This window comes from Vigna unguiculata, chromosome 5, assembly GCF_004118075.2.
Source record: "Vigna unguiculata cultivar IT97K-499-35 chromosome 5, ASM411807v1, whole genome shotgun sequence".
In the NCBI taxonomy this organism is placed as follows: domain Eukaryota; kingdom Viridiplantae; phylum Streptophyta; class Magnoliopsida; order Fabales; family Fabaceae; genus Vigna; species Vigna unguiculata.
Genome location: NC_040283.1, coordinates 7,401,683 through 7,422,916, shown reverse-complemented (window position 1 = coordinate 7,422,916; position 21,234 = coordinate 7,401,683). Strand labels below are relative to the sequence as shown.

The 21,234-nt window shown below is 33.9% G+C and overlaps 1 protein-coding gene and 1 long non-coding RNA gene across 2 annotated transcripts; one reads left to right on the top strand and one right to left on the bottom strand.

The window, feature by feature from the left end:
* Positions 1-2,370: 2,370 nt before the first annotated feature.
* On the bottom strand, positions 2,371-6,021 carry LOC114185894. The gene is made up of 2 exons (XR_003604914.1): positions 5,919-6,021; positions 2,371-2,708 (listed from the first exon to the last, which is right to left on the bottom strand). It is a non-coding gene; the product is annotated as an uncharacterized LOC114185894 (long non-coding RNA).
* A 1,398-nt stretch (positions 6,022-7,419) lies between these two features.
* Positions 7,420-21,119, top strand: LOC114185078 (brefeldin A-inhibited guanine nucleotide-exchange protein 2-like). Its single transcript, XM_028072578.1, has 11 exons — positions 7,420-8,799; positions 13,472-13,789; positions 13,990-14,335; positions 14,930-15,352; positions 15,439-15,731; positions 16,126-16,399; positions 17,223-17,728; positions 18,261-18,582; positions 18,692-19,073; positions 19,258-19,937; positions 20,253-21,119. The coding sequence occupies exons 1-11, from the start codon at positions 7,604-7,606 to the stop codon at positions 20,862-20,864; spliced, it is 5,352 nt and encodes a 1,783-aa protein (XP_027928379.1). The 5' UTR covers positions 7,420-7,603; the 3' UTR covers positions 20,865-21,119.
* Positions 21,120-21,234: the final 115 nt, after the last annotated feature.

Below are 21,234 nucleotides of genomic sequence, written 5' to 3'. Positions count from 1 at the left end.
CAAAACAGCTTTACAACACGTACTAGCCCTTTGTAACTCTTCACAGGTTCTATCGGAACCTTGCTCCTGATACCACTGTTAACTTTTACGCAGCAGAGAGAATACACAGTAGGATTCAAAGAGATGAATGTATATTCAAGAATGAATTGTATCACATACACATGGACTACAGTGCTTTATATAGCAGCACATTATACAGAGAAACAGAATACAACAGAAAAACTGATAGTTGTTTTTTTTTATTAACTAACACGGCTGATACGTATTTGACTTAACTACCTAACAATCATAATAAAAAATGAGCCACTCTGAAAAAAGAAACTATTTTTTAATTGACTCCGATCAAAAGATGATTTATGGAAATTTGTTGGAATTCAAATTTTTTAAAATTTATTGTATGTTAAATATAGAATATGTATATTGGTGGGAGATAACTCTATATAGATTTTTTATAATATTTTGGATATGTAAAGATGATAATATGTATCTTATTTATGTTTTGTCTTGTGGAAGTTTGGATGTTGTTTTTGAGTTTTGTATGTTAAAAAATAAGAGATAGAGATTGATTGATTTTGAGTAGAGAGAGAGAGGTGAATTTGGTTTACTTTGATAGATTAAAAAAAAATATTACTACTACTTTTTTTAGCATATTTTCACTTTTAGTTTTTCCTTTTTAAATTAAATAATTTTAAAAATTTTGCTTATTTTTATCTATATTTATTTATCCATTTATCTTTCTTCTATCTTTGAAATAGATTCCAAATAATTTGAAGTTACAAATTCATTTTTTTAGTTAAAAAAAACTTATAAACGTTTTTCTCACTAGCTAAAATTAACAAGACCATTGATTGTGTTCTTTCTTTTTCTTTATCACACAATCACCAATAGAAGGCTCGGATCTTGACCCTGTTAGCTGCAACAAAATTTTTGCTAGAAAATGACCACCAAAAGGTGATATGCACTAAGAATTTGCGAGTCTCTGGAAATTGTGGTATGGACAAGATCTACTAAGGTTGAAGCATGGCAAATTAATGGTTGAAACATCTATGGTCCAAGATCATGACTTTAATTACTTCATGCTTCATGGGCATGATTCTAAATGTATTTTTTTTAACATGTGTACTTACTTTTATTTTTTATATTTATATGGTTGTAATAGTGAACCATTGATCTAATTACTTTGGTTAATTTTTTTGTGTATTTTATATTATATATATATATATTTATTTATTTATTTATTTGTATTTATTATTATAAAAACTAGTTTTATTGAATAACGAAACTTGGATAATTATAAATAATATAATATTAAATTATGAGAATTCAAAATATAGTGCAAATAGTATTATTTTAAAATATCGTTATTTATATTTAAATTGTTTTCGATAAGTATATTACGACGATTTTAATTGTCATAATTTATCCTAAAGAACCACCACTTTATACAACGTAACAAATGACAGTTGTTGTGGCGATTTGTTTGAAATCGTCACATTATCTTTATGACAATACAAACTGTGGAGGTTTTTGAAACTGTCACAGACGTAAATTGTGACAATTAAAATCGTCACATTTTACGAAAATAAGTATGACAATTTATATTATTTTTTGTAGTTAAGTGTGTTTACTTATATAAAGTGAACATTGATATACATGTATAATATTTTTCGTAAAGCATGAATTATATATGGTATATTTTGTACATTACGAAAAAATTGTTAATTATCAACGAATCGTTGTTAAATTATACCTACTTATCGAAAAAATTGTCGTAATTATTGACGGTCTAGATTCATCGATAATTATCGATGAATTTTGACCATCGATAAAATTTGTTGATAAATATCAATTTTATTTTTCCTTATTCTTTTATTCATCTTACCATCTCCACTTAATTTATAAAATATCTTATTAAACTTGGGAGAAATTTTGCCTTTTTTATCCGATAGATTTACAAATAAAAAAAGTTGTGGTAATAAAAACTTTTTACCAAAAAGATCTTTAGAGATATAATTACCGATGAATTTTATCAATAAAATTTACATGAATTGGTGAAAATGTAAATAAAAAATAATTTTATCAAAAGATATATTATAAACTGATTTTGTAAGATTAAATTAAATTTAAAATAAGAAATATACATAGACAACCGTGTATATGTCAAATATTGTTATATTAATCTACTAGTATATTAGATGAAATGGGGACATCGTATTTACTTTGGTTAACTTTATATTAGTGAAATTCGAAACCATTTTTATTTTAAAAATTAGTGTGTTGAAATTCATTATTATACATTAGAATTTGTGAGACATTTTCCAAACTTTAATCCAGTATTTAGATTAGAATTGAAGAAAAATGAAAAAATAGTTTTACTCCCGAAACAATAAATATTATTTCTGTTTTCATAGTTTCATACACTATAATTTTCATCGCTTTGAAGCGAATTAGAAATTGATATTACTAGGCTTTCTGACCTTTCAGAAAAGACAGAAAAGTCCAAAAACACTTGCATTTCTTGTTTTCTTTCTCTTCTTCAATTATTATTACACGTGGGATTTCGGTTTTGAGAGATAGATTTATTGCTTTAGTACGCGGCTTCCCCGGAACAATCTTGAAATTTTCTGAGGTTTTGTTCCATGTGTGTTCCATGATTGGAGAGTGATCAAAAGTGAAAAACGTGTTTTCTCAACCGTCAAATGCTTTACCTGCATAAATATATAGCAGATACATGTATCACTTATCATGCCATTATTAATCATGTATCCTCACAAAAATTTGGTTTTCCTAAGTTTTGGTTCCATCAGGGCTTCATTATTGGATAGTGCTAACAGAGGGGAGCTCAAGAGTGAACACAGACATTTTAATAAGAATATAAATGTAATTTATAAAATATATTAAAATAAAAAAATTATATATTAATTTATATAAATATAAAAGAGGCATGTTAGAAGTTTATATCGATTAGAGATAAAATGATTTTATAATATATAAATGAGAGTTATCTTACAAACAAATTTTGTAGGATTGAATTAAATTTAAATTCACTTCCAAAATAATATCATTCTAATATGGTATCAAAACTTTCTAACAACACCTTTTTTTACTTGTTTCTTCCCCATAAAGATATTGAATAGAATGAACTATTTTTTTTTTTCCATTAAAATTCAAAAAATGAACGTTTAAATATCCCTCAAAAACAAGTAAATACATTTGAAACATATAAAATGCAGTTAATCCTGCTCAAGAACAAGCTATTATTGCAAAAATTGGTGAATACAACTAACTATCATTAAGAATCTCATCCCAAAAACAGGCAAAGGGTGGAATACCGCAAAGAGAGAGTGTACCCACTAAAAAAAGTTTTTGTAATTGGTACATGTTCTGTTAAACCGCCCATAAAAATCATATTTTGACTTTTAGCCGGAGAATATCCGAGAAGGGCTTCCATTGAATGAATAATGGATCCAAATCTTAAAAATAACAATGCTTTTGAATAAGCATGAGTAATCAAATCAAATAAAGCACCTCGATAAGATCTCATACCCAAAGCTAACATCATATAACCGAATTGAAACATTGTAGAATAGGCCAAATTTTTCTTAATATCTTTTTGAACAATAACTAAAGTAGCTCATAATATTATTGTTATTATACCTATAAAAATTATTGCATTCATTATTTTAGGTACCTCTACGAAAAGAGAAAAAAGACGAGCCACAAGAAATATTCCAGCGGCACTGTAATTGTCCGTTCCTAGTTTGAACATACAATCCATGACCCGTTAGGCCGCCAATTCATCATATGTCATCAAAAAAGGTTATTAAATAACAACTAATTTAAAAATTAAAAATAATTAGTTGTTATACTAATTAAGTTAAATATTATTTTATAAATTGAATTATTAGTATTTAAAATATATAGTCTCTATTATTAATATAAAAATTTATAAATCAAAATTTAAATTAGTATCTGTTTAAGTATCAATGTTTAATTACTTAGTATTAGTCTCTATTATTAATTAGAGACTATGGGAGCATAAAGCAAAGAAGTAAGAACAATGTAATACACATAAGTAAAGAAGAGCTAATTAATAATGCAAAGGTGCAGTTTTTTAAGGGGCTGATTTGCTGTGTGTTAGTAGAATATATACTAGATTAACCCATGACAGACCTATGGGAGCATAATATAGCTAAGAGTGAAGCAATACTTCACTCTTTAGCAATAAAAATAGAGTATGCAGCAGACCCCAATATTTTTGTGATAGTATAAATGGAGATTATTTGGATTTTGATATGAATTTGTGTTTTTTAGAGGATATCATATTGATATTTAGGGGCAATGAACTTTGTACATATTTTTTTTTGTAAAAGATTATGGTAACAAATGTTTTAATATTAATATTTTTTTTATAAAGAAAGAGACAATTTATAATTTAGTAATAATAAATAACTAAAACTCTAATAATTAATGTGAAATACTAATTTAGATTTTGATTCACATGTCAATTATAAATTCTTTTTTAATAATAAAAATATTTTAAATGCGAATAATTTTTAGTTTATATGATAGTGTGACTTAGTTCATACATAATCAATATTTTTTTTTGTCTTTAATTCATTGTTATTTAGTGATTTTTTTTTTCTAAGTTGTTATTTAATGATTTTTCTGTAATATTTACTAAAGTCACCATTCACATAGTGTCGGAACTCGTGCATTGTAAGGGGACTTGCCTTCTCCATTCCAATTTTTTTTCATATATATATATATATATATATATATATATATATATATATATATATATATAACAAAAACATTTTTTTTATAATTTTAATATATTTTATATGATTGGCCTTTCAAAATTTGTGTCTACATATTTTGTCACTCCAAAATAATTTATGAAGATTTGTCGTTGTTCATACAAACCATCTCAAGCTCAAGTGCAAAAAAGAGATCATACAAATGACTTGATTCGACATTTGACTTGGGTCAATTCATAGGTTAACAAGTCTCAATTTTTTGGTTTGGGTTAATTCATCTCGACCTTCAGTTCAAGTCAAACCAATTTGACCTAGATTCAAACTAATGGTCGAGCCAAGTCGACTTCAAAAGTCATCTTGAATCCAAGGTTGAGCCAAGTCAACTAACGTCTAGAGTCAAACTGAGTCGACCCAAGTCCCTGGAGTCGAGTCGAGACAAGTCAAGTTAATTCAGACTCAATTGACTCAAGTCATTGGTTGATGTTGAGGTAAAATAATTCAAATCCAAGTCAAGTCAAGTGAACCAAACTCAAATTCATACGAGTCGGCCTAAGTCCAGGTCGAGTCAAGTCGGCCTAACTTATGTCTAATATACTTAATAATAAAAGTATATTAGATTGATCTTATTGGATTTAATCTAATTGATAAAATGAGTTCAATTTAAATTTAATCCACTTTAAATTAGATTAATAAAATACAAATCTAATCGATTTAGATTTAATCTAATTTAAATTAGATTGATAAAATACAAATCTAATCGATTTAGGTAAAATGAGTGTAGATTATAAATCCAATATATATTTTATTGGATCTAGACTGGATTTTGAAAAGTCCAATCCTCACCCTTGAACACAATTAAAACCTACAACATGCCCTCATTGTGGGAGTATGTATTTAAAGACGTATAAGGAAAAAAGGTGAAACCAAATGGCCGCACTTGAATCTTCCCACCATACACACCACTATCCTCTTTCACGGAGATCTCAAATTTATCATGCATATATGAATTTCTTTATGGGGTGTTGCATGAGACTTCCCATGAGACTCACAACACAAACGAAAACCATAAAAAAAAAAAAGCAATGAAATGGTTAATTAACAGAAATGGAATGAAAATTGAAAACCTTTGTAGAAATAGATGCAGACATGCATATATACCTGCAAGTGCAACTCAGCGACTTCTATCTCATGAACCTGAATATGTGTCCATTCACTTGAACTGGTAATCAAATTGTCCTCCACTGCATTATTATGGTTCATAATCATAAGGGATTATATAAATGCACAAACTAAAGATTCTTAATCTTACACTTAATTTGGTTGGAATCTAATTCTCTTGTTAATTTTTTGTTTTATCGAATCATTCCAACAATGGTGTTGCTTTTTTCACTTTTTTTGGATTCTTTTATAAGGTGAGGTTCGCTGTTCATTTCTTTTGCATATACAACACTATCTTACAACAATGTCGTTTAAGCATATATATATATATATATATATATATATATATATATATATATATATATATATATATATATATATATATATATATATATATATATTCAAAGAAATGTTGCTTAAACAAATAATAACGAAGGTCTAATTGCTGTTATTGTCAACCTATTATGACAATATTTTTTGGGTGTATGTTTTATTTCAAATCATATAACTCAATAAAAATGTGAACCCATATATATGATGTTAAATTACGCACCGATCATTTAAAAATAATACACGAGTTTATTTTTTTTAGTAATGTTAGAGCTATAAATATGATCTTATTTGAGTGGTAATATGTTGGATTATATATAGTCATAATTTAGAATTGACGCACTCATGTTAATTACTGTATTGTTAATTGTATAAGATAAACAATGTTAGATTTATGTTTAATATTTGAAGCCCTTCGTTTAAAAGGATGTATTGTTTGTTGGAAAACATGCCTACGATCTTTGTTAATATATAATTATTCTATCATATATCCACTATTAGTTGCATATTGTAAGAAAAAATAAATTAAATGATTAATTTTGAAGACATAGTAGATGATATATTTATATGAAAGAGGAAGAAAAAACGAAAACATAATTGTATTATGGAGTAGTGGTGTGTGTGATTGTCTTAAGTGGACGTGTAATTTATCTCTATTATTCTTTTCATCATAATTTTTATTCTTAAAAGATGTTTTAGAAAAAATTCAGTGATTGTGCAATAGAACCATATTTATCAGTGGGTTTGATTCTTGCTCTTCGCATATTACCCTTTGTGTACCTTCAGCACTACCAATCATAGAGTAGAGGCTCTAAGCAGTGCCTTCTAAAAATGGTGCATTTTCTGCAGAAAATCATAAAATCTGGGTAAACACCAGATAGTACTGAATCAAAAATGGTGTTTGTGGAAACCAAAATACGCTGGGTTTTGGCATTATAAGTGTCCACTAATCAGAAAACCATTCAAATTAGTAACATTGTTATCGAGTAGTAACTAAATGTTGCTTCACTTCTTTGTATTCCAATCTGAGTAGAAATTGGGGTATACTCTTATCGTTGGAAAGAAAAAACAGGATAGAAATAGTAAGATCGAAAAGACATAGCTACCCTCAAACCTCTCTTATCACGGAGGGTAGTTAAATAAATTCACATGCACCGGAACCGTAATCTTCAATCCTAAACTGTTTCACTATCTGCCATTACTGCCATAACCTGCTTTGGATCCCCAAAGCGTAACTCCTTCTTCTCGTAACTCACTGAGTCAATACGCCGCCATTTCTCTGCCAGCTCCAACAGCCGGTAGCAAGAGGATCCTCTAGTTGCGTAACTGAGCCGTGACTCGTTCTTAAATCGGGAATGGCTTCTTCGGAAGCCGATTCCCGTCTGAAGCAGGTGCTCGTTCCCGCGCTCGAGAAAATCATCAAGAACGCGTCGTGGAGAAAACACGCGAAGCTCGCGCACGAGTGCAAATCCGTTATCGAAATCCTAACCTCACCGCCGAAGCCTCAGTCGCCGGCCTCCGACGATGCCGCCGAGCCGGAGGCATCGATCCCCGGACCGATCCACGATGGCGGTCCAGTGGAGTACTCGCTCGCGGAGTCGGAGTCGATCCTACGCCCGCTCATCGCCGCCGCGGGCTCCGGCGTCCTGAAGATCGCCGATCCCGCTGTCGACGCCGTACAGCGACTCATCGCGCACGGATTCCTTCGTGGCGAGGCCGACTCCAGCGGCGGCGCGCCCGAGGCCAAGCTGCTTGCGAGCTTGATCGAGGCAGTGTGCAAGTGCCACGAATTCGGCGACGACGCCGTCGAATTGCTCGTCCTGAAGACGCTCTTGTCAGCGGTGACCTCGATTTCGCTACGAATTCACGGTGATTGCTTGCTCTTGATTGTGAGAACTTGTTATGACATATACCTAGATAGTAAGAATTTGGTGAATCAGACGACGGCGAAAGCGTCGTTGATTCAGATGTTAGTGATTGTGTTTAGGAGGATGGAGGCGGATTCGTCCACGGTTCCTGTTCAGCCTATTGTTGTGGCTGAATTGATGGATCCTGTAGAGAAATCTGACGCGGACAACTCTATGACCCAGTCTGTACAGGGTTTTATCACCAAGATTGTGCAAGACATCGATGGAGTTCTGAATCCGGTGGCGCCGTCATCTTTGGGCGCACATGACGGTGCCTTTGAGACAACAGTGGCGGCAACGGTGGAGGCTGCGAATCCAGCGGATTTGTTGGATTCCACTGACAAAGACATGTTGGATGCCAAGTATTGGGAGATCAGTATGTATAAGACGGCATTGGAAGGGAGGAAAGAGGAGCTGGTGGATGGGGAGGTGGTGGAGAGGGACGATGATCTGGAGATTCAGATTGGGAATAAGCTCAGGAGAGATGCATTTTTGGTGTTCAGGGCGCTTTGTAAGTTGTCCATGAAGACTCCGACGAAGGAGGCGTCTGTGGACCCTCAGTTGATGAAGGGGAAGATTGTGGCCTTGGAGTTGTTGAAGATCTTGTTGGAGAATGCTGGAGCTGTCTTCAGGACTAGTGAAAGGTAAATTAGTGGGGTTGTCATAATTGCATTGCCTTTTTGGGATTTAGCTTAAACATTGAAATGCTAGCATGTTTTCTCAGTCAGGGTGTAGTAGACGGGCTTTGATTTAAATATGGTGATGTACTGTGATAGTCAACTACGAGGTGTAATTGTGTGTTGATGATACTGTAAAGTGGTAATGTGACTATATTTTGTCATAGTTCTGTTGAGGTCGATAGATCAAATTTTGCTCTCTTCACTACATTTTTAGCCAATTCGGTAACAAGTTTAGAATTTTTCTTGAGAGCTTCTCTACTAGAAATATGGAGCTTTTTCCAGTGAAGAAACTCTCTAAAACATTCATAGCTTTGTATCCAAACAGACCTTATGTCATTTGGATTGTTACTGTGAAAATGAAATTGTGGTGAACTATCTGGGAAAGTTAAGACTGATGTTTATGGGGTTATGATATATCTAGAGATAAGTATGAAATTGTGATTTTGTTATATTGCTAGATTAGGTTTTCAGGCGTAGGGAACATATTTGGAACTATGAAAAACCTGTTTGGTCCCATGATTTACATTACACAGAATTTGTTGATTTCTGCTTGAATAGAACATCTGTGTTGAGAGAAAATAGAATTCACAGTGCCAGGTGTTCAACTTCTTTTGAAGCCTTTTTCATTGCCCACTATAATAATAATATCTGAAAGCAATATGGTGCTTATACTAGTATTGTAACGGTTCTTGTTGTTGTCATCTTATCTCAATCCATTCGGCATACACTTCATACTTTCAAGTAGTGCAAGTGGGTCTTAGTCAACCTGTGAATCCAATCAATCAACTATAAATCAAATGCATAACAATTAACTAATTATCCTAATTCCATCAATATGTTGTGTGCGTCATAACCCTTAGAAAGAACATAGGCAAAACAGAGTTGTGGCCATGTCTTCAGCTAATTCTTGAATGCTTGTCCTAGAAAGAATATGCAATGTAAGTGGGCATAGTTTAATATCAACAAAATGTTATGAATGGCAGAAGAATTAGTCTTTCTCCAGCAGCAACTGTTAAGTAATGTAGTAGGGTGTTTGGTGATAAGAATGCAAAATCAGTGTAGGTTTTAATGGAAATGACTTTTAATTCATTAGTCACTTGAGCAAAATCTTTAATAGTTTTGGGTGTAGAGGGATTAGTTTTTAAATTGCACGGGTTAAAAATATCAATTTCAAATTTGAGGACAAAAAAAGCTTACTCCAAATTCTAAAGACTAAAAGCATATTTGATTGAGACTTATTTTAATTAGTTAACCTGATAACTCAATATGAACCGATCCAATTAAAGTTAGGCTGTTTGGGCCTCAAACAAAAAACAGCAAAATCGAACCAGACCAACTATGTTTCATTGGGTTGAATCTAAATTTAGACCAAATTCAACCCCATCCATGTCACTTAAACCCCTAGTATTTTCTTGAGTTAATAATCAAGATCTCTGAGCAAGCTAAATATGATTTTTAGATTCCAAGTACTCCTAGAGTTGATATTCCCTCCAATGAATAGACAATATTTTTTGTGGTGAATCTCCTGTCAATGCAACAATCAACCCAATCTGTATCACAATACCCTAAGATTTGAGTATTTCCCTTGTCGTCATACAACAATCTGGAGCCTGTTTTGATATATTTGAGAATGTGAATCACAACATTCTAGTGGTCAATGTGAGGATTCTAAATGAATTGACTAACAACTCCAATTGCATAAGAAATATCATCTCGGCACCATTAACTTTTGATTCGTGTTCATAGGACTATCAATGGGTTTGCCATTTTCCAATCCTATCTCCTCTATAGTATCAAGAGCATATTTCATTTGTGAAACTACAACACCTTATTTTGACTAAATAACTTCAATACCAAAAGAGTATTTCAGACAGCCAAAGTCCTTGATCTGAATATGATTGAATAAGTGTTCTTTCAATTGAGAAATCCTAGTGGCATTGTTTTGTGTAATAACTATATTATATAGACAATTAAAAAAACCCTTTTTATCATAAGCATAACCAATGAATATGCAGTTAGCACCTCTAGGATCTAACTTCCCACAGAACTGATTGTGAACATGGATAAACACAACACACCTAAAATCATAACTAGGAAGGCTGGACAAGAAAGGAACATATGGAAAGAAAGAAGATATCGATTCAACAAGACTACATTTGTCTAGAACCCAAGAGGGTAATTGGTGATGAGGTATGTAGCAGTGTCAAGGATATTATTTTGAAAGAGTAGGGCCATGTCACTTGAAGAATACACCTATTTTTTCTTTCAACAATGTCATTTTGTTGAGGTCATGAACAATATCCTTTTTTGAAAGGAATCTAAACACATCATGGTTTATACATTCTTTCCCAATACAAATGCTTAATTAACTTTTCAAATTGTGTGTATCATGCTGAACAATTTTACCAATAAGGGAAAATTTTCAAATTTTCATTTCTCTAGGAAAATTTGTGACATGGATGCAATCATTAGGAAAAGTGGCAAACCATTTACCACCAAATATACTAGAATTAAATGCAAACCCCTATACATCAGAAAAGAATGAATACTTTTTGCATTTCTAAGAGAATATGTGGCACCATGGTGCCTTGCAAACTGACATATGTCACACTTGACTGACTCAACAAACTCTTCGAAAATAAAAAAAGGAAACATAGACTTGAGAAAGTAAAATTATGAATGTCCTAGTGGTGTAGGATTGGAGAGAGAAGTTAGCCATTTGTTTACTGATATTGTCCTTGGTTCCTTGGCTTTTAAGACGATATAACCCTTCATCTTGTGACCAGCTCATAAATGCAAAATGAGAGGGATAGAAATTTATAAAGCAATTTAAGGTCATGAGTAAGTTTTTTAACAGAAACAAAGTTATTAGACAGGAATATATTTATGGCTAAGAGATGACAAAAGAAAAATATTACCATGTCTAGTTATTGGGGACAAGTTCCATTTGCAACAATAATGTGATTACAAAGAGGAACATATGATGTCAAAAGAAGGGAATGAGGTGTCATAAGGTTAGTTGACTAGAATCTAGAAGCCAAGAGTTCTCTCATATAGTTATAGAAACACTAAAAAAGGAATTGAAGTTCTTATTAATCATGATTAGAGAGCAAGTACCAAAAGATGGCCTACTGGTGGAATCCTTAAGAGGTTTTAGGCGTTCAATCTTAGCACATAAAGCATATATTCCTACTTCAATTGATGAGGATGAAGTAGCCTTGCCAATACTATTACAATTTGAATTGCTTGATGAGCTTTCCTTGAGGATTGAACTTGGAGTTTGCCAAACAAACAAGACTCTTCACCTTTCTATGCAACTTGAAGCAAGTCTCCTTGGTGACCAAATTTCTAAATTGAGAGAACTAGCAATCCTCCTTGCCTTTTGAGTTGAGCTTCTATTCTCAAGGTTTTTAGGTCTCAGGTTTGAAAGCCTTTCCAGGGAGCAAGGCTCCCTTCATTGGTGACTCATTCATCATGATCATCTAATGATCTCCTTTCCCTGAATAATATAGAAGACTTCAGAAAGAGAGATAATTCTTTCCTTGCCAATAATGTGTGCCCTAATGGGGTCATGATCATGATTCAATGTTGATAATAACAAAAATATAAGATTGCTCAACAAACTGAGCAAGAGTGACAATATTGCTACTATTTTTGAGTTTCAAGTTCTCATACTAGTCTCGTTCAGTTCATGGATCCTTTAGGACTCCAAACTATTCCACAATTGAAAATGTGCCTTGTTTGGCACCTAATATCTTACCTTCTAGCTCGTAGCAAGTAGAGATATACTGTCTTACTATGAAGCTCCAACACACATAAATGATTAAGCCTCCCCATATCCTTCGATGTGTGCCACATAAATGGAAGTAGAGTACTTTCTACTTAGGCTGATATTTGTGTGCACTTTTACAAGTGCAATGTGAAACAAGCTATGGAACTGCTGTGGTTTTGTTCTTTGTGACTGATGACAACTATCAAATATGTCAGAAAATCACTCATGTAGTTGATGTGTAGGATCTATTTACCAGATTATCCAAACTAATGAGTTTTGGTTCTATGTATTAGTGTTTATCTTGTGCAAGTATCATTGCTAAGTTTTGGTTTCCAGTACTACAATATTTGCATTGTTCACAGACTTTAGCTTGGGTATGATAGTCAGTAACAAAGTCTTTTTTCCTGCAATCTGTAAAAGTTGACCAGTTATTGTTGGATTGAGTGCATTAAAGGGGAAACTCAATCCTGCACTCTCTGCATGAGTTATTTTTAGGTGTGGTATATATACTAAACATTTCTCTTCTGTCCTCATAATATTTAATTCATAAGGAATTAGAGTAACTGAACAAATTACATAATTTTTTTGTCCATTAATTGATTCTATGAGATTAATGTTGTTTAATCATATCTTTTTGCACAAGATGTACTATTACTGTGTTGCTATTTTTAATTCCTGTACTGTCTTTTGAATTTTGTTTTTATATTTTTTTCAATTTGAACATATTTTAAGCTCTCGTTAATGAAATGTGAAATTGTCTTGTCTTTTAGGCACAAGTGGACACTTTTTCCTTCAATTTTATTATGTACCCTTCTGGGATGATATAAAACTCTTCTGATGGTTGCATTGACTGTGGTGAAGCAGGTTTTTGGGTGCCATCAAGCAGTACTTATGTTTATCATTGCTGAAGAACAGTGCCTCAACTCTTTTGATCGTTTTTCAGCTATCTTGCTCCATCTTCATTAGTCTGGTATCAAGATTTAGAGCTGGACTGAAAGCAGAAATTGGAGTATTTTTCCCCATGATTGTTCTTAGGGTTCTAGAAAATGTTGCTCAACCTAATTTCCAGCAAAAGATGATTGTGCTTCGTTTTCTGGAGAAGCTCTGTGATGATTCACAGATATTGGTAGACATTTTTATCAATTATGACTGTGATGTCAATTCAACAAACATATTTGAGAGGTCTGCATTATATTCTTTTATTTGGTATACTATGAACAATGTGTTTTATTTTATCTTTATGATACGGATCCCCAGTTTATTATAATTTTATGTTCTTGGACTTATTTGTGCGGCATTTGTGCTGGTGTGGACATGATTGTTTTTATTATTGCTTTGTCTATGTACTCTATACTTATATCTAATTGTTGTGTTCTCCCTAGGATGGTAAATGGACTCCTTAAAACTGCCCAGGGTGTCCCTCCTGGTGCAACAACCACAGTTTTGCCACCTCAAGAGGAAACACTAAAACTTGAAGCGATGAAGTGTTTAGTTGCTGTTTTAAAATCTATGGGAGACTGGATGAACAAACAGTTGCGCATTCCAGATCCTCTTTCAGGCAAAAAAGTTGAAGCAGTTGATAATGACCATGAAGCTGGAGTTCCTCCCACTGCAAATGGGAATGGTGAAGAGCCAGCCGATGGATCAGACACTCAGTCTGAAATCTCCAATGAGACATCTGAGGTTTCAACCATTGAGCAACGTCGGGCTTATAAACTGAAACTTCAGGTGAACAAGTCTTAAACTTTGGATTTTGACTTAACTAAACTTTACAAAACCAGTTTGTAAAATAAGGTTTGCATTCCATTTACTTATATATTTTATCTTAACTATATTGCTAGTTGATGTAGGACTAAGCAACTACCTTTTAGTTTGTAATTGAGGCAACCTCCAAAGTAGTCACAACTAAGGTGGGATTGTGGTCAATGCAATTAAGGGGGTTACCAATATTGCCCCTCATATCCAGGACTTCCATCCTAGAGTGTGGCAAATTCAAATGACCCATAAATGTATTTAGGGTGTTTTTTGCCACTATATTAATAATAGGATTCTGGAACTGAATCTATCCGACAAAGTTGGTTTGTAATATGAGTTTTGTGCTACATTTATATATTTTATTTACCATATCAGTAATTGATGAGGGACACCACCCTTGAAGTGTAATTAGGGCTCCAAATAGACCTCAACTAAGGTGAGTTAGGTAGGGGTGACCACAATTAAGGTGGACCAAGAGCAAGTTCTGAAATTTTAGAATAGCAAACAAATCTCTGGTATTTCTTCAACTATTTGACATATATGAAGCTAATGCTAAGTTTATGGCAGGAAGGTATATCACTTTTTAACAGGAAGCCAAAGAAAGGAATTGAATTCCTCATCAATGCCAACAAAGTGGGTAATTCACCAGAGGAAATAGCAGCTTTTCTTAAAGATGCTTCTGGGTTGAACAAGACTTTGATTGGGGATTATTTAGGAGAAAGGGAAGAATTATCCTTGAAAGTAATGCATGCGTATGTGGATTCTTTTGACTTTCAAGGGTTGGAGTTTGATGAAGCAATCAGGGCCTTTCTTCAAGGCTTTAGACTGCCTGGTGAGGCACAGAAAATTGATCGAATTATGGAAAAGTTTGCAGAACGATATTGCAAATGTAATCCAAAAGTCTTTTCTAGTGCTGATACGGCGTATGTTCTTGCGTATTCTGTGATACTGCTTAACACTGATGCTCACAATCCTATGGTGAAAAACAAGGTGCGGTTTTATTAATTCTAGAAGTTGATTTATATATGATTATGATAGATGTAATGAGCTTCTTTTTTGTTTATTGAGTTATGCAGATGTCCGCTGATGATTTCATAAAAAATAATCGTGGCATAGATGATGGAAAAGATGTACCAGAAGAATACTTGAGGTCTTTGTATGAACGAATATCTAGAAATGAGATTAAAATGAAAGATGTTGATCTGGAAACCCAGCAAATACAGGCTGTGAACTCGAACAGACTTTTAGGCTTGGATAGTATATTGAATATTGTGATCCGGAAGCGAGGGGAAGACAGTAATATGGAGACCAGTAATGATCTAATCCGACATATGCAGGAACAATTCAAAGAAAAAGCTCGCAAAACAGAGTATGTTCCCCAGTATTTTCCCATTACGTTACAAAAATAATTCTTACTCAAATTTTTTCTCAGGTCATGAATGAACCTTAATCTACATTTTTTATGAAGAACCTTTTTGTTGCTGCTTTTCAATCACCTTCCCTTTATAGATCAAACCACTTTTACAAGTATATATGTTGTTGCTTCACATTCATGTCAATTTCAAATGTGGTGTGTGAATCTGAAATGTTCACAAGTGTGTTTTAATGCTTTTGGATATATTCTGCCAATTAGATCACTTGTTTGGCATTTCGAAGTTGATTTATTCATCTTTCTATACTTCTTTTTTCCTTTTTATTACTGTTTGTTTTGAAATATTTTTAGGGGGACATGTTATTGATATTTATTTGCTTGAAAATTGTAGGTCAGTCTATTATGCAGCAACTGATGTTGTAATCCTCAGATTCATGATTGAGGTCTGCTGGGCACCAATGCTAGCTGCCTTCAGTGTTCCTCTTGATCAAAGTGATGATGAATTTACAATAGCACTGTGTCTTGAGGGATTCCGATATGCTATTCATGTTACTTCTGTAATGTCCATGAAGACTCACAGAGATGCTTTCGTGACTTCATTAGCGAAATTTACCTCCCTTCATTCTCCTGCAGATATTAAGCAGAAAAATATAGATGCGATCAAGGTTGGTAAATAATTCTTTCAGCTGGCTTATAATTCCCTGCATTCCAAATTGAGGGGCTATTATTGGTTTTAGTTTTGCTTTTATTTAAAATGTCATTTATTATTTTATCTTAGAAACTTGGTTATTTTGGAAACTTATATTTGAATTTGACACCATTGCAACTACCTTCTTCCCTCTTAATTATCTAAACGTGGGTAAGGCAACTGTCATACATAGTCTAGCTGTATTCCTTAAAATTTTGCTTTTCATGGCTTTCACAACTCCATCCTAACACAAATCAATCATAATTTCCCCTGATTTGATATGAAGTCATTATATATATTCGTCTGGCCCTTTGATTCTGTAAGAGGATTTTTCAATTCTTGCGTAAAAGCTTTTCTCTAATGCACTCTGTTCTACAACCGGTTTTGAAGTGCTTGTTAGGTTTCTTATTGTACATTTTGCATAAAGTGATTTCAGCATCAAGTTGTATGCACCACTTTCACATAGTTTGAACAAGTTTTACTTCCAAAATGGATCCTTCTTGATGGTTCAGAACTATCTAAAGCTTAATTCTCTGCAAGTTTTTTTCCACTCCATGCATATTAATTAAAAATGGCTGTCCTTTTTGTTACTGAATGACAAAAGTTTCTGCTGCAATTTTAGTAATTGTGGAATTAATGGAATGTTTTTTGGAAGTTTTCCTTCCTGAAGCAGTAAAGCAATCTCTGAAGATGCTTATACTTAATTTCAATGTATACTTATGGTGAATTATATAATGTCTAAAAGCATTGTTACACTGTTATGGATTTGACTTCATATTTTGCATATTAATTGTTCATAGGTGATTGTTACTATTGCTGATGAGGATGGGAATTACTTACAAGAAGCTTGGGAGCATATCTTGACCTGTGTTTCCCGATTTGAACATTTACATCTTCTTGGAGAGGGTGCCCCACCGGATGCCACATTCTTTGCATTCCCTCAAAATGATTCTGAGAAAACAAAGCAATCAAAATCAACTATTCTTCCTGTTTTAAAGAAGAAGGGCCCTGGAAGGATGCAATATGCAGCTGCCACAGTGATGCGGGGGTCATATGATAGCACTGGAATCGGCAGTAATACTTCTGGAGCTGTGACGTCGGAACAGGTGAACAGTCTAGTCTCCAATTTGAATATGTTGGAACAAGTTGGAAGCTCAGAAATGAGTCGCATATACACTCGGAGTCAGAAGCTGAACAGTGAGGCCATAATAGATTTTGTCAAGGCTTTGTGCAAAGTCTCTATGGAGGAGCTTAGATCTCCATCTGATCCACGGGTGTTCAGCCTTACAAAGATAGTTGAGATTGCGTATGTATTATCTTTCTACTAATACTTGCTGCTTCCTAGGTTCCTTCTGAAAAATATTTCTCTTCAGGCTCTTGTTACAGGTTGGGGGTTGGTATAAATAAATAGTAAATTAAATGGTATCTTTGGAACCTTAATCTTCTTGATTGTTTAATGTCCTTGTTGGTTATAATCAGAGAACATTGTTGCCCTGGTTGTATTTTTCTCATTTGACACGTTGCCCCAAATCTTTTGCAAAATTGTAGGTTGGGTAACGTTATCATTTGAACTTTGAACTAGTTTCCTGTCTAATTCTTGTTCTTGTAAAAAAATGTGGAATATTTGATTGTGGGATCATTCAGAAAGTGTCTAATTTTATTGGTGAGGTGAAGTTGCAAATGCCCTTAAAGATGACATTGGAAAGATGCAATTGATCTAGAAAAGAATAGTAATCAGACAGAATTCGGTTTATCATTTTATTGTTCATGAATGAATAATGTCTATGCACTGCTTTCTTATTTTATTGTTTGACTTTGAGGTGATTATTCTGTAACAGACATTATAATATGAACCGCATCAGGCTTGTGTGGTCAAGCATATGGCATGTTCTCTCAGATTTCTTTGTAACCATTGGCTGTTCTGGGAACCTTTCAATTGCAATTTTTGCAATGGATTCCTTGCGTCAGTTGTCAATGAAATTTCTGGAGCGAGAGGAATTGGCTAACTATAATTTTCAGAATGAATTTATGAAGCCTTTCGTCATTGTTATGAGGAAGAGTAGCGCTGTTGAAATTAGAGAACTTATCATTAGATGTGTCTCCCAAATGGTTTTATCTCGTGTCAACAATGTAAAATCAGGATGGAAGAGCATGTTCATGGTAGGCTAATTTCTGTTCCTTAGAGGGCTTCAATTTTCATGTAAAATGTTTGTCTGCTGTAAGTTTTTTTATTATTATTTCCACTAATTGCTTGTGGACTTGATTCCAGGTATTCACAACAGCAGCATATGATGACCACAAAAATATTGTGCTCTTGTCTTTTGAAATTATGGAGAAAATTATTCGAGATTACTTTCCGTACATCACTGAGACTGAAACCACAACCTTTACAGACTGTGTTAATTGTCTAATTGCATTCACCAATAGCAGATTCAACAAAGAGATTAGCCTAAATGCCATTGCTTTCCTTCGATTCTGTGCCACAAAACTAGCAGCAGGAGACCTTGGATCTTCGTCAAGAAATAGTGACAAGGAAACTTATGGAAAAGTATCTACTCCTTCACCTCGCACAGGAAAAGAGGGGAAACAAGAAAATGGGGAGGTGACAGAAAAAGATGATCATCTCTATTTCTGGTTTCCTTTATTGGCTGGTAAGGACATTGTATTAAGTATATGTCCAGGCACTAATTAGAGCAAATCTAGATGGTTTATATTTCGTTACTTACTCAAATGATTAGTTGCTACTTATTGCTATCTATAACCAACTTTTGTTTTAAGTTGTCGGAAGCTTAGTGGGTTATGTATGTACTTATATTCAACACCTATTTTTTGCAGGTTTGTCCGAACTTAGCTTTGACCCAAGATCTGAAATAAGGCAAAGCGCCTTGAAAGTCCTGTTTGAAACCTTACGCAACCATGGCCACCTCTTTTCACTACCTTTATGGGAAAGAGTATTTGAATCAGTCCTATTTCCAATATTTGATTATGTTCGTCATGCTATTGATCCTTCTGGGAATAGCTCTGAGGTCAATGAATCTGAGTCTGACGGTCAGCTTGATCAAGATGCATGGCTTTACGAGACATGCACACTAGCCTTGCAATTGGTAGTAGATCTTTTTGTCAACTTCTATAACACTGTCAATCCACTTTTAAGAAAGGTTTTGATGCTCCTGGTAAGCTTTATAAAGCGCCCTCATCAAAGCCTGGCTGGCATTGGTATTGCTGCTTTTGTTCGTTTGATGAGTAATGCCGGGGAGCTGTTTTCTGATGAGAAGTGGTTAGAAGTGGTTTTTTCACTAAAAGAAGCAGCAAATGCAACACTCCCTAACTTTCAATTCCTTGACAGTGGAGACATTATTACAGGAAATCATGAACATGCTTCAATGGCTGAAGATGACATGGATCCTGCGGAGTCTGGCTCACATGATAGTTTACAAAGCGTGAGGACTCAACATCTTTATGCACATATATCTGATGCAAAGTGCCGAGCTGCTGTTCAGCTTTTATTGATCCAGGTAGATTTATTTTATTTCTCCGTTGTTAAAATGCCCTATGGAAAGAATGTCCTAAAAATTGCCCAGTAGCGAGAAATATGACGAAGAGGCCATGACAAATGTTTCACTTAAAGATGCTTTTCTTAGTACATCCATGAAAATTCCTTTGAAACTTGTGGTCTTTAACATTACCGTCGTAGGTTACCATTTTACTGAAACATAATTTTAAAGTGTGCTCTAGAGATGAAGAAATATTTTCCATTTAATACCTCCTTTCTGTTAAAATCATCAGTATCTAGTTTTTGAAGAATGGTGTTAACTCACTGAAATTGGCAGGCGGTGATGGAGATCTATAACATGTACCGATCTCAGCTTTCAGCAAAAGCTATACTAGTCTTGTTTGAGGCTTTGCATGACGTGGCATTACATGCTCACAAGATTAACAGCAATCTTATTTTACGTTCAAAGTTACAAGAGTATGGCTCTATGACTCAAATGCAAGACCCTCCACTGTTACGCCTGGAGAATGAGTCCTACCAAATATGCCTCACATTTTTACAGAACCTTGTTGAGGACACGCCTCCTAATTATGAGGAGGTTGAAGTAGAGACACTTTTTGTTCAGCTTTGTCAGGAAGTCTTGAAGTTTTATGTTGAAGTTGCAGGTTCTGGAACAGTATCTGAATCTTCTAATGGTAGGGAGGTGCATTGGTTAGTTCCTCTAGGGTCTGGGAAGAGGAGAGAATTGTCTGCACGTGCACCACTTGTTGTGGCCTCTTTGCAAGGTATTTGTAATTTGGGAGATACATCTTTGGAGAAGAACCTGGATCATTTTTTCCCTCTTATCACTAGCTTGATAAGTTGTGAACATGGGTCAACTGAGATTCAGGTAGCTCTCAGTGATATGCTTAGTTTATCAGTTGGTCCTCTTCTGCTACGCACATGTTAATTGATTAGGGTAAGATCAACCCTGAATTTTGAGATATAGGGTATTTTTTCCTTAAATCTTTTTGTTCATATTGTCTTCGTTTCCTCGATAGTGTTTGAATAGTTGGTAGTGATTTTGTGCCTCTTCTATATTTTAGAAGCCTAGGATTACCGATCCGAATTTATCTGTACTACCAGGAGGTTTAATGTTGTATCTTGTATGCGTAATTATTTTATCCCCATTTTTGGAAAGAATGAGTTTTTCCATCTTCACTAATTTTGTTTGTCAACTTTAATATTTTTATTACTGTTCTTAGTTTTCTACTTGTATTGCAAGGAGCGGCAACAGAATTGGGATTCAAACACTTTATTTTCTCACTTTTTTCCATTTC

Coding starts and splice junctions, on each gene's coding strand:
- LOC114185078 (XM_028072578.1), top strand. CDS start 7,604: ATGGCTTCTTCGGAAGCCGATTCCCGTCTGAAGCAGGTGCTCGTTCCC. Junction 17,729..18,260: donor ACAAAGATAGTTGAGATTGC/GTATGTATTATC, acceptor ATTCTGTAACAG/ACATTATAATATGAACCGCA. Junction 19,938..20,252: donor TTCAGCTTTTATTGATCCAG/GTAGATTTATTT, acceptor TGAAATTGGCAG/GCGGTGATGGAGATCTATAA.